We start from the raw sequence: 14,256 nt of genomic DNA, 5'->3' as shown, positions 1-14,256 counted from the left end.
CAGGTGGGGGTGGGAGTGTGGCGAATAAAAATAAAATTCTTAATCCCCCTTTACATTTCATAGTAGTCATATCTATTCTGGGATTGTTGAAAGTTAACCAGTAGTCTCTTAAATAGAAAATTTATCTGGGTTTATTTTAATTGAAATTTTCTAGGTCAATTTGAAAGTAGGGCTACATATCTCATTTGCCTAAACAAAATTTTGGTACAAAAGGTAAAATAAGTCAGTTGACTTAAATAATTTGGAATTGTGTTTGTTGGCATTGTGGAATGGAACCTTGTAGGGACAAAGATTGAAAGTTAAGTTTGGGCTGGGTGGTAGTGGCACACGCCTTTAATCCCAGTACTTGGGAGGCAGAGGCAGGCAGATCTCGGTGAGTTCGAGGCCAGCCAAGGCTACACAGAGAAACCCTGTCTCAAAAAAAAAAAAAAAAAGCCAGGCGTGGTGTCGCACACCTTTAATCCCAGCACTTGGGAGGCAGAGGCAGGTGGATTGCTGTGAGTTCAAGGCCAGCCTGGTCTACATAATGAATCCAGGACAGCCAAGGCTATACAGAGAGACCCTGTCTCAAAAAAAAAAAAGAAAGAAAGAAAGGTTTGGAATTAGGTTGGACATTACTTATCAGGTCTTCGTTTTCTGCACCATATTCCTTCTTAACTAACTAATTACTTTTCATAGATACTTTTTATAACTAAACAATTTATGAGAGGGAGAAGATTTGAAAATTTACACTTATTTGTGTGTGTGTGTGCGCGTGCGCATGCACACATGCACACACGCACATGTAACACAGAGATGTGTCACAAGGCTTGTATGGAGGTCAGAGGACAACATGGAGGAATTGGATCTTTCCTACCATGTGAGACCTGGAGTTCAAGTTCAGATAATCAGACTTGGTTATAGTGTATTTACCTATTGAGACATCTTGCTAGCCAAGATTTGAAAGTGTTACCTTTTTAGATTTTCTTTCCCTTGTTCTGTTCCTATCTTTCATAGCTGCCTAAAAAAAAATAAGGAATATTTATATTTGTAGAGGATTTGTGCATTTAGGTTAGAAAATGGAGTCAGGTATGCTTTAGCTTATCAAGATGTCTTCCCAGAAAACCAACATTTAATAAAAAGGTAACAAATAGACATTTTGTTACTTTCTTTAGTAAAACTCTGTGGAATTGTTAACAGTAGTTACCTTCTTGGGCTTAAGTAATTGTGAATGCAGGATTCACTGCTGGGTATCAGAATGTTACTTCTCTATGTAAAATATCTCCTGTGAATACTAGAATTTTTCCTTTGACTTATTGGATTACCATAATTGTAAAATTGGGGAAACAGGAAAATCCCAGGTTATTCCATTATGGCAGTACACTCATTTTAGTTGTTTTGTATACAGTTGTATTGCATTAATTCACTTTCAGATTTTTCTATAATTACCTATGGTTGCTTGAACCCTTGCGCTCCCCTTCCCCCCATTCCATATTCTGTTTTCCTTTTCACTGAGTCATCATGGAGGTGGGGATGAGACTTGGCTATGGCTTCATCTGGTTTCTGATTCCAAGTTTCTCTTGAGTATGAGCATTTACTGTGCTGGCTATGCTTCTGTTATTTAAAGTGATATATTTTTCATACATTATGGCCCTTAAATGCAAGCCAACCTCTTCATCTGGTGTCAACCAAAGGAAAACTGATCTGTTGCAACGCTGGAGGAAAAACTGGCAATATTGGATTTACCTATGTTGAAAGATGGTATGTTGTTCTTCATCTTGGGTGCTCCAAGTATACTTTTGACAGTGCATGGTTTTTATTTCACATGCTGATTTTTGTCTCTAACTTCTCAGTTTAGATTTAGTTTGTATTTAATTCCAGTCTTATTTTTTTCTGTACAAGTTTTACATAAAGGCATATTCATTTTTAAATCTTTTATATGGTATATATTTCCATATTGCTACATAATTTTTATAGCCATCTTTTATAATAAGAATGTCTAGTTTTTGTCTTTTCAGAAGCGTTGTGGTAGCCAGTAGTCATTTACTGAGAGTGAATACTTTCTAACTTGCTTACTTAGGCCCACTCACAGTGGTTCTGCTAAAAATATTAAAATGGGAGTAACTGTTGTGCTACTAATTTCAACGTTTCGTAGTTATACAAAGGGTTCATGTGTCCTCAAGCATGTGGGACTCATCCTATATTGGGGATGAATAAATTTGAAGTTAAGATTATTTATTTAAATCAATCTAGGGTCTTGTTAAATAGTGAAAGGCTAGGGCCTAGAGATGTGTGCCTGTAGTCCTAGTCACTCAGAAAGTTGAGGCAGGAGAATTGCAGTTTTAAGCCATCTGGGCTACATAGCAAGGTTTAAGGTTAGCCTAGAATCCAAGAATAGAGGCACTCTCCCTTGGTAGAGGCAGTAGAATTGCTTCAAGTTTGAGGCTACACAGGGCTATATAGCAAAATCCCTGTCTTAGAAAACTAAATTAAGTAAAACAAAAGAAAAATAAGTCAGCCTGGGCAACTTAACCTTCTCTAGGAATAAAAATATCAAACGGTCAACCCTGAAATTATATACACACAGGCAACACTAAATGGACTCAGCAAGTTGTAGTTATAGGTTTATGTGTTTATATATGTAACAGTAACAAAAAGTGATCCTGAATTTGAGAAGGAATGTGAGTATGGGGCATGGGAGAGGTTTAAGTGAGGAGAGGGGTGGGGTCAATGATAAAATTGTATTTTAATTTTTATAAATTTTTGAGTAACAAGCCACGCTGGGTTGTTGGGTAGAGGTGTTTGCCACCAAGCCTGACAACCTGAATATTTTATCTAAGATCCATATGCTATAAGGAAAGAATATGATTCCTAAAAGTTGATCTCTGAGCCTGGTGGTGGTGGTGGTAGCAGTGGGAGAGAGAGACAGGGAGAGTTTGAATCCAGGTTGGTGTACAGGGTGGGTTCCAGGACAGCCAAAAAGAAACTCTTATCTCAAAAAAACAAAACAAAACAAGAAGTTCATCTCTAATCTCAACATGCATGCATGTGCGCACACACACACCTTACAGCTTTTTTAAAAAGTACATTGAAGACTAAGATTAGATTGATAATTTAATTGTAGACCTCTTACCTAGCAAGTGAGAAAGTTCAATCCTTTATTCTGAGGGGAAAATGAGAGAGAATACAATGTGGTGGTTAATGGTGTTCACTTGAATCTGAATTGCTTGGGTGTAAGAGGCTTAGTACTGATATTAAAACTAAGGTGTCTTTGAGAAAATTATTTAATCTTTCTTTGTCTGTTTCCCTGTGAGTAAAATGAATTTAATAATATATACCTCTGTAGTAGTCTTGTGGGGATTAAACAAGTATGTCCAAAAGGATTTTGTAATAGAACCTTGTTTATAACAGGTACTATGTAAATACTTAGTAGTATTGTCTTCTGGAAATTCCTGAAAATCTTTATGATACAGCTATGAGGTTTGAATGCAGAGAGTATTTGGCATCAACATTGGGTACCTTAAAAAGAACTATATGGGGCTGGAGAAATGGCTCAGCGGTAAAGAGCACTGGCTACTCTTCCAGAGGTCCTGAGTTCAATTCCCAGCAACCACATGGTGGCTCACAACCATCTATAATGGGGTTTGGTGCTCTCTTTGGTCAAACATGCAAATAGAACACTAATATAAATAAGTAAATAATAAATAAATACTTAAGAAAAAGAACTATATAATTAAACTTTGTGTATTTGTTCTTTTGATAACTAAACTTTAATGCAGAAGAAACTTGAATGGTAAGCTTGTAAACAATGTTATTGTAAAGTTGATATGTACAGATGCTCATTGTGCCTCCTAGAGACTGAATCTTTTCTTTCCCAGTGAGTATCAAAGCCTGCTTATTCTTCAATAAAATATACATTGTCCTGAATCTGTTGTTCTTCCTACAGAGTCTGTGTATTCCTCTGGGCCAGTGTTTACATCTTTTTTTTTTTTTTCTTTTTTTTTTTTTTTTGGTTTTTTTGAGACAGGGTTTCTCTGTGTAGCCTTGGCCATCCTGGACTCACTTTGTAGACCAGGCTGGCCTCGAACTCACAGCGATCCGCCTGCCTCTGCCTCCCGAGTGCTGGGATTAAAGGCATGCGCCACCACGCCCGGCTCAGTGTTTACATCTTTAAGCATTGCAAGGAAGCTCAGGGCTTTCTGATCTGGTTTTAGTTGTCTATGTTATTTTCATCTTGGCAGCTGTGGGAGGGTTTTGTTTTCCATACTCTTGGGAACTCCTTTGATAATGTTTAGTGGTAACCAAGGCATTCCAGAGAACATGTGTTTGCTCCATGGCTATCCCTAATGGACATGCTCTTGTATTTGCAGTAGAAATTTGGTGATAAAAGGTATCTGTGTTCCTTTGTGTTAATTCTTTGGTGTTTCCAAAGGATATTTAGAACCACTTATAAAATGCAGAATATCTTATATATTTTTATATTATATATATCAGACTGAGTTTGTTTAGAAAGTCCCACTGGAAAGCCAGGCATGGTGGCACACGCCTTTAATCCTAGCACTTGGGTGGGAGGCAGAGGCAGGCGGTCAAGGACAGTCAAGGCTACACAGAGAAACCCTGTCTCAAAACAAAAAACAAACAAACAACCAAAAAAAAAAAAAGGAAAATTCCACCAGAAAGGAACTAAATAGCAAAATTTTTTTCCATAGTTAACAGGTTGTATACAGATATGTATACCAAAGTATTTTTGTTTTGTCAAGATTGACTAATAAGAGGAAATTGACTTTTGTGATTAAGCAAGTTGGGAGTGGCCAAAACTTTGAAATTAGGATAGAGAATTTTGTTTCTAGATAGGTGTGGTGGTACACACCTTTATTCTCAGCACTCTGGAGACAGAGGCAGGTGTATTTTTATAACGTCAGCACCAGTCTTGCCCATCTAGTGAGTTCCAGGCTAGCCAGAGTTACAATGTGAAACTGTCTCTTTAAAAAAAAAAAACTCTCAGCCAGGTGATGGGTTGACATGTTGCTTCAGTCCAGCACTTTGGAGGCAGAATGAATTCAAGACCAGCCTGGGCTACAGAGTAAGTTCTAGGATGGCCAGAGCTACATAGAGAAACCAACCCTGTCTCAGGTGTCAGGGACAGACAGGACACACAACTCAGTATCTCTCAGCTTAAGGTAGTGCTAAGGTTTGTAGAAACGTTTATTTCTTCTTTCTGGTTATTTCCTAATGCAGGGACACACATCATTGTATAATATTTTTCAGTTAAGATAGTTTTCAAGTCTGATCAAACTTGTTATTATCATTAAACGTTTTAGACCATTTAGTTCATGCAACAAGGAATCCAACCCTTTTCACCAAATTTGGTATTTTCTTTCTTTCTTTTTTCCCGAGACAGTGTTTCTCTGTGTAGCTGTGTCTGTCCTGGACTCACTTTGTAGACCAGGTTGGCCTCAAACTCACGAAGATCCGTGTGCCTCTGCCTTCCAAGTGCTGGGATTAAAGGCTTGCGCCACCATGCCCAACTGGTTTTGGGGTTTTTGTTTTGTTTGTTTGAGACAGGAGGTCTCTGTGTATCTCTAGGTGTCCTGGAACTCAGTCTGTAGTCTGGGGTCTCTGCAAGATTAACTTGTGCTTTTAACCACTGAGCCATCTCTCCAGTTACTAGATTTTTTTCCCCACACATATTTTCTTTCTTTTTTTTTGTGACAGGGATTCTTTGTGTAGCCTTGGCTATCCTGGACTCCTTTTGTAGACCAGGCTGGCTTCGAACTCACAGAGATCCACCTGCCTCTGCCTCTTGAGTGCTGGGATTAAAGGCTTGCACCACCATGCCCAGCTTCTATTTTTTTATTTTTATTTTTAAATATTTTGTGTGTATGAATGTTTTGCCTGCGTATATGTCTGTGTACCATGTATGCACTTGATGCTTGTTGAGGTCATAAGAGGTCATTGAATCACATGAGACTGTAGTTACAGAAAGTTGTGAGATACCAACTCACACCCAGGTTGGTCCTGGGAACCCAACCTGAGACCTTGGGGAGAGCAAAATTATGCTCTTAATGACTGAGCCAACTCTCCAGCCCTTATTTTATTTTTGAGACAGAGTCTATTTAGTCCAGTCTTTGAATTGTAGTTTTCTTGTGTCAGCTTCCTAACAGCTAAAATGATAGTCATGTGCCACCAGGCAAGTTTTCTCTATACTTTTGCATCTTGTTGGTAGTAAATTTTGAGTCCAGAACCTTATACACCATTGAATTAAACTCTAGCCAAGTTACTTTTGTTTGTTTGTTTGTTTTTAATGCTTTTTCAAGACAGTTTCTTGGAGCTCACCCTGTAAACTGTGGCTTTTGATGCCTTAATTCAACAAGTATTAAAGGTGTGTGCCACCAACCCCTTCCTCTTTTTTTGTTTTTAAAGATTTATTTATGATATATACAGTATTCTGCCTGCATGTACACATGCAGGCCAGAAGAGGGCACCAGATCACATTATGGATGGTTGTGAGCCACCATGTGGTTGCTGGGGATTGAACTCAGACCTCTGGAAGAGCAACCAGTGCTCTTAACCTTAAAGCCATTTCTCCAGCCCTGTTTTATTTATTTTTTAATCCAAATAAATCACATTGATTTCTTTTCTGTTCCATTTGCATAGTGTAAGTTCTAGAGGATAGTTTCTTTATCTGTGAGGAAAAGGAAACATGAAAGCTACATTTGGATAATTGTAATAAGTGTATTTTTGTAGTCATATGGTAGCAGTATAAGGAACTATGAGACAGATTAATAAGTAGAGTTTAGCAGCCTATAACTCCCATGAATTACCAGTTTCATGGGTAATTAGAGCCTCAGGCAGGGCTGTGCTACCTTTTTAGTATTAAGGTGAAAGATATTTTATGATATCTAAGTGTTATTGAACATCCATTGATTACTAACAACTGCTGTCTTTTCCTCTGCTTGCTCTACCATTAGCTTTTTGCAATGTAAGCACAAATTTGGATCCAGTTATTCATGTCTTCCTCCTCTCGTAAAGTTTTTAGCTGGTTTATGACTTGAGTTTGAACCTGGGCGAGGGAGGGTAGTGGTGGTGTGGTGATGGTATGGTGGTGTTGCTGAAATGGCCTGTCCCCTGGCCTGAAGCCTGTTGTGGCATCCACATAGAACAGTTACTGCATTCAGTTGAAGGTGGTTTCTGCTTGAGGAGTGGTGACTCTTAGCACAGCTTTGGAATAATTGCTTCTCTTCCTTCTCTCTGGATACATTTTTTTCAGATACTTTCCTGTTCTTGTTGGTTGTTTTTACCAGAAGATTTATCCTGTCATTAAAATGTTTTGGGTCTCCACATGAACTTTTTGTGAAATTACTGAATTCTGGGGTACACTTTCCTGATCAGCAGAAATAAAGAGGGAGCAAAGAATCTTCTTAGTTAACTGGGGTGGGGGGGCATTTGCAATGACTCTCAAAGTTCAGAAACACCCAGACTTTTCCTTCAGTACTTTTCTCTGTTTGTGGTAGCACTTTTGCCCAGTGTAGAGAAGGGAGGGGATAGATGGGAGGGCTTGTGTTTAAGGGGTTCAGAACAGGGGATATAAGTGTGTCTTCTATGTTTACAAGGCACTAACACCACTCCCGTCTGTATTTAAATGCTGTCCCCAGGTTACGACTATGGCTATGTCTGCGTGGAGTTTTCACTCTTGGAAGATGCCATCGGATGCATGGAGGCCAACCAGGTTGCTTTATACTTCGGTCAAATGATGCTGAAAGGATATATATTTTATATATGAGGAGGGAGGGTTTCAAATAATGTCACTTTGGAAAGGTACAAGAAATCTAAATCTTTGGAGTCCTACCAAAAACCAGTTGTGCAAAGAAACTTTTTTAAAAGCTAAGAAAATTTATTTAGAATAGCTAATGGGCATAGAGTATATTTTAGAAACTAGGTTCCAGTTCCGCATTGCCTGAATTCTAGGGACTGTACATTGGAAACAGGACAGATCTCGAATGTTTCCCTTTGCAGTGTGATGAAGATGTGTGGGCTCCTGATGCAAATGCTCCTCGATTAGCTAGGCTCTCAAGGATCAAGGATCTACTTGCACAGGAATTCTAGGACAATCAATGGCCATACACAGACTGAGGGTGAAGGCCACTAATAGTGATTTCTGTGGCACTAAGGTCCCACTTACATGTATTATATTTGAAAGAATGCTATTGAAAGAAGAATAGATAGTTTGTGTCTGTATCATTCATTCTTGTTTTTGCCAGTTGGAGTTTTGTGTTGAAGTTGTTGGCTGCTTATAGTCAGAGCTGGAGAATCTTGAGTCTCCACTTAATGTTTGAACTTTCAGGAGTTACTCAACTTTCCACCTAGAATTGTCATCTGTGTCATGTTTCCCCCCTTGGGAAAATCAGTTTGTTTTGTCTCAGGTCCTACACATACACACAAGTATATATCTGTAGCCTAGTGCTTTTTTTTTTTTATCAGCTTTGTTCCACTCAACATGATTCATGGCATTTCCTGCAACCTCCCACCCCCTTTTTGTGGCAAGGCCTCAATATGTAGCCTTGCCTGGCCTGGAGCTTCAGAGATCCATCTGCCTCTGCCTCCTGAGTGCTGAAGTCAAAGGCCTGCCACTACCATGCCTTGCTTTACTGTTTACTTCTTTTTGGGGAGGGGTTTTTCTTATTGGAAAGGAGATAGTATTGTAGATTGTTTATTTTTTAAGCCATAATTGAGCCTAGAATTAACTGTTGTAGCTCAGGGTAGATTTGAACTTGTGACAGTCTTCCTGTTTCAGCTTCTAAGTGCTGAGATTATAATTATGAACTACTATCTTAGTTTGGTTTTTATTGCTGTGACAAAGCATTATAATAAAAGACAATTTCAGGATGAAAGAGTTTATTTCAGGTTATAGTTCATAGTTCATCATGAAGTTCAAAGTAGGGCAGGAATTCAAGGCAGGAGCCTGTAAAGCAGGAACTAAAGTGGAGCACATAAAGGAATAATGCTACTTAACCAGCTTTGTTGCCCATGACTTGCCCAGCCTGCTTTCTTATACCATCCAGGATGAATTATCCAGGTGTGGCATCACCTCTACTAAGCTGGGCCCTCTCAAATCAATAATAATGATAATAATAATAATAATAATAATAATAATAATAATAATAATAATAATAATATCAAATCAATCATCTAATGATGATGATGATGCTCTCAAATCAATCATATAATAATAATGATGGTGGTGATGATGATGATGATGGCAAAGACGACAACATCACCTCTACTAAGCTGAGCTCTCTCAAATTAATCATTTAATAATAATAGCAATAATACCCTACAGGCCAGTCTTTTTGGTTTTCCAGGATAGGGTTTCTCTGTGTAGCCTTGGCTGTCCTGTACTTGCGTTATAGACCAGGCTGGTCTCAAACTCACAGCGATCTGCCTGCCTCTGCCTCCCGAGGGCTGGGATTAAAGGGGTGTGCCACCACGCCCAGCCCTTGTTTTAGTTTTGGTTGTTTGTTTGTTTGTTTTTCGAGACAGGGTTTGTTTGTGTAGCCCTGGCTGTTCTGGACCACTCCTGGCTATATTGTACCTCTTAGTAGAAATAGAAGCACTATCCAGTCACCAAAGAATAACTGAATGAGGACATTTTCTCTTCACTTAACTGGGTTCTTATTGCCTGTCTGTCACTAAATCATTTAATAAGTATTAATTAGCAGAAATTGTGTTAATTCTTATTTTGGAGAGAAGAATGACAGTTCTAATCTATATGATTCTATCCTGATAGTCTCTCTGAAAATGAGAACACTTATTTAATTCATAAACAATATGTTTTTAACAATTTTTTACCATTGTCTCACATAGTAGTTGAAATATAAATGGGAAGACCATGGCAGATGCCATCTCTTTTGTACTGTTCTTTCCTAAGAGTGCCATTGCTTTTATATTAGTGTTGCTGGGGTTTGTTTTGTTTTGTTTGTATTTTGTTTTGTTTTTAAAAGACACGTTTTCACAATATAGAACAGATTGACTGGGACTGTCTGTGGTTGGCCAAGCTGGCCTGGAACTGTCAGAGATCCATTTGTCTCTGCTTCCTGAGTGCTAGAATTAAAGGCCTGTGCCACGATGCCCAGCTTATCAGTGCTATTTTTAATCTTAAGAGTATCAACATTGATTGAGGATATAGCCCAGGAATAGAGTTTACCTGGAAAGCACAGGGTCCTGGTTTCAATTTCTAGCACTCAGAAAGGGGATGGGGAATAATAATTAAGAGATAAAATATCTTTTAATCACATCCTTTGTGTCCCAACAACAGCAACAAAAAAACTATCTATAAAGTATCTATTCCTTTAAAGGGTATTGTCAAACAGAACTAGGGCATCATGTTTACACTCAGTGCTTGTTTAGAGGCAAGTGTTCTGTTGGACCTGTTTCTGGAAAAGTGTTCATTTGTGCTAATAACATTCAAGAGTAGGTGGCTTATAAATGTACTCCCTACTTTCCTCAGCCATTCTATCAATAGTTTTGGGTTCTTAGATCCCCTAGTGATTTGGAATACCAGGACAAAGCAGGAACAGAGCCATTATTCCTCTAGGTTTGAAATAGTATTGAGAGGTATGGAGGTTATGATAAAGTGCCATGTGGGTTTTATTCCAAAGTGTGATTAAGATAGTCACCTATATGGGTATGGTTGTGTTCACCTGTAATCCCGGCACTTGGGAAGCCTAGGTTAGTAGGATTTTTTAGGCTATCCCAGGTTACATAGTAAGATTGTGTCTTACAGCCGGGCGGTGGTGGCGCATGCCTTTAATCCCAGCATTTGGGAGGCAGAGGCAGGCGGATCACTGTGAGTTCGAGGCCAACCTGGTCTACAAAGTGAGTTCAGGATAGCCAAGACTACACAGAGAAACCTTGTCTCAAAAAAACAACAACAAAAAAGTTTACTTCAGAGGCAGGCGGATCGCTGTGAGTTCGAGACCAGCCTGGTCTACAAAGTGAGTCCAGGATGGCCAAGGCTACACAGAGAAACCCTGTCTCGGAAAAAAAAAAAAAAAAAAAAAAAAAGATTGTGTCTTACTTACAACCAGCGTTATCTTTTAGGACCGTATAATCCTATACCTAGAAAGGAGACAGGTTTAACTAGGCTAGCAAAATAAAGACACTGTTGTCAAGCCTGATGAACTGAGTTTAATCTCTGGCACTTCCTACATGGGGTGGAAGGAAAGAGCCAGCTCTTGCAAGTTGTCCTCTGACCTTCACATGGATGCTGTGGTACATCCCCAAAAGTAACTATATACATTTTTAAAATATATCTTCATATTCTTTTTTTAAAAGATTTGTATTTATTATTATGTATACAGTACTCTGCCTGCATGTATGTCTGCAGGCCAGAAGAGGGCATTAGATCACGTTATAGATGGTTATGTGCCACCATGTGGTTGCTGGGAATTGAACTCAGGACCTCTGGAAGAGCAGTCAGTGCTCTTAACCTCTGAGCCATCTCTCCAGTCCTATCTTCGTATTCTTTATGGTCTCCCTCATTTCTTAGATTTTTATTTCTCCACTGATCACAGAATCCTCTCTTGCTGAACTCCATAGTCTTCATGAATAGACTAGTATTCTTTTAGTGGCCTTTCTCATATTTCAGGCCTTATATAAATCATTTTGATGGAAAACAACATGAGATCTCCAGAAAAATTAGTTGTACTTTGGTACTATAACACGAAGAAGGAGTAATACAGGTTCTGGAATCAGGTCTTAGTTTTTAGTTGGTTTACCTGTGACAAATTTTTTTATCCTGCCTTTGTCTAAAGCTCCACTGTTCCTGGTATCTCAGTGGTCCCCAGTGTGGATTGAACAAGCTCAGTCATCCGTGAATTTTGTGTGCAAGAATGCTGAGGAGCTTCAGGGAACAAGATAGACTATATAACTTAATTTTAATGGAGAAAAATAGGACAAGTAGGTTGACAAAATTAAAAATAGTACAATATGTGGTGGTGAGTGCTGAGTGTTATTTAAAAATGAAGCAGACTATTGAGAGAACCTATATGATAGTGAGACTCGATAAGGAAGGATTGCACTGAGAAGTGATTCTTGAGGAACAATGTATGCAGGACACTTAATAGAGCAACTGCCGCTTGGTAAGCATTTGCAATTACACAGGCGTGTCTTCTCTTTCTATACATCAAATGATTTCTGATCATATTCTAGGAAAATAAATTTATTTTTGTGTCTGGATTTAGCTTAATGCCACAGTAGTTTAGAGTCTTATGAAGGACAAAAATGCAAAGGTCTGATTCCTCAGAGTACATAAAATGTTTATGGAAAATTGTTTCTGTCCATTTATTATTCTTTTTTCCAAGTTTTACTTAAATTACTTAACAAATTGGTTCAGTCTGATTTGTCAGAGATCCACTGAAAGCCTCTGAGCATGTCCTGATTCTGTTTATGGATATTTTCAAGGTTTCTATGACCTACTCCAAATTGAGATTTTCATAACTTTCTGCTGTCTTGATAAGAAATCTTTATTGATAATCTCTCTTGATAAGGAATCTCACTTATTAATATTTGTAGATCTAGAGGATGGAAATAAAGGAGGATTCTGCTGGCTAGCTTTTTGTAGTATGGTGGATTATGTATTCATTTGTGAGGTTGCCAGGAGGATAACTAAGGCCCCTCTAAGCCTCTTCTCAGTGCCTGCATGCAGAAGCCAAACAGAAACCATCTCTGCAGCAGTATTGTGACTAGGGAAACTCATCAGAATAATGTGTGGCCAACTGTCTGTCTGGAGAAATAACCTCAGCAAGTATGAAGATGTGAGTGAGTCTATTAGCACATGCCTTCATGTAGGAGAATGAGATAGCCAGCAAACTTGGTGAATCAGGTCCTTCATTCATTTTATCCTTCATTGAAAATGTTTTGTTTTAAGGTAGAGTCTCTCTTTTGTGTAGTTCCTCTTGGTCATGACTTAATTTTTAAGTAATTGCTAATATCTATTAATTCATTAAAATTTATTAATAATTAATATTTATTAATTCATTTATTTAATGGACAAAGTCTTACTGTGTATAACCTTGGCCGGCCTGGAACTCACTATATAGATCAGGGTGTGCAGAGGAGTGTTAATTCAGAACATAGCTGCTCTGGCAAGAGATCACATCCAAAGATCTTCTAGGTCTGTGTGATCAGGCTGGGAAACAAATACACCTTTAATCCAGGAGACAGGCAAACAGATCTGAGTTCAAAGCCAGCCTGGTATAGAACAAGTATCAGGTAAAGAAAAGCTTAGGTCCAGGCATGGTGATACATGTCTTTAATCTTAAAGGAAGGTAAAGTTAGTTTGCAGAAAGAAGCACCCATGTTTGAAACTGATGTATAATTGAGTGGCATAAAAGGTCATGAATCAGAGAAGACAGAATAGGATATGCTCAACTCTCACGAGGAAAGAGAGGAAAGGGAAGCTACTTAAGAGGCAGTTTTACAGAGAGTGGAGGCAGTTTTGACCAGGACAGTAATAGAGACATGGGTTAGTGAGAGAGAGAGAGAGAGAGAGAGAGAGAGAGAGAGAGAGAGAGAGAGAGAGAGAGAGAGAGAGAGAGAACACTCTGGCGAAGAACAAAGGAGAATGAGAAGAAGCCAGAAGAATAGAGCAGATTGCTGAGTTAGTTTGAGGCCAAGCAGAGCAGTTCTAGGCTGAGAGAGAAGCCAGATTAAATAAGTCAGCTGAGAGAGGAGTTAGAGCCAGAGCAGCTGAGTTGAACCAGCCAGTCTAGAGCTCAGAAAGAACAAGTAAGGGTGAGCTCATTAAGAAGTAAGTCTCAGAGGCTGAAAACATTTTAGACCTACGTTAGTTAAATGGTACAGAGGCTAGAAGCTTCCAGGTCTAGGCCAGCAGGAGGAGGTAGTAAGCCTCTCAAACAATTGAGCAAGGAGAATAAAAGTTACTTTTACAACCTGCCTCTGCCTCTTGAGTGCAGGAATTAAGGGTGTGCTCTACCAAGTCTAGCCTGGAAATGTATTTCTAACATTGACATACACCTTTTATTTTCTTTGTTGCACAAATCCATTAGGACTCAGGAAGAACATCATGTCCTTTTATTATGTGTGCTATTACACTAAGATTTGGGAAGATAAGTAAGAAGCATTGTGTTCAAGTATTGATCCTTAAACCGATTAATCCTAGGCGAAGGCAGATGGATTGCTGTGAGTTCAAGGCCAACCTGGTCTACAAAGTGAGTCTAGGACAGCCAAGGCTACCTGGAGAAACCCTGACTCAAA

General features: G+C 38.8%; 1 protein-coding gene across 6 annotated transcripts in view; it reads left to right on the top strand.

The window, feature by feature from the left end:
- The window catches only part of Rbm6 (RNA binding motif protein 6), a 105,416-nt gene that overhangs the window by 40,890 nt on the left and 50,270 nt on the right, over positions 1 to 14,256 (top strand). For 4 of the 6 annotated variants that reach the window (XM_051140473.1, XM_051140472.1, XM_051140476.1 and 1 more), the window contains one exon: positions 7,635 to 7,708. The exons of the other annotated variants lie outside the window; for them this stretch is intronic. In XM_051140473.1, coding sequence (XP_050996430.1) covers positions 7,635 to 7,708 — 74 coding nt within the window. The remainder of the gene's footprint in view (positions 1 to 7,634; positions 7,709 to 14,256) is intronic. 6 annotated transcript variants of the gene reach the window in all.

Source organism: Acomys russatus, chromosome 32, assembly GCF_903995435.1.
Source record: "Acomys russatus chromosome 32, mAcoRus1.1, whole genome shotgun sequence".
In the NCBI taxonomy this organism is placed as follows: domain Eukaryota; kingdom Metazoa; phylum Chordata; class Mammalia; order Rodentia; family Muridae; genus Acomys; species Acomys russatus.
Note: the sequence above shows the minus strand (reverse complement) of the source record. Positions and strands in the feature narration are given on the sequence as shown.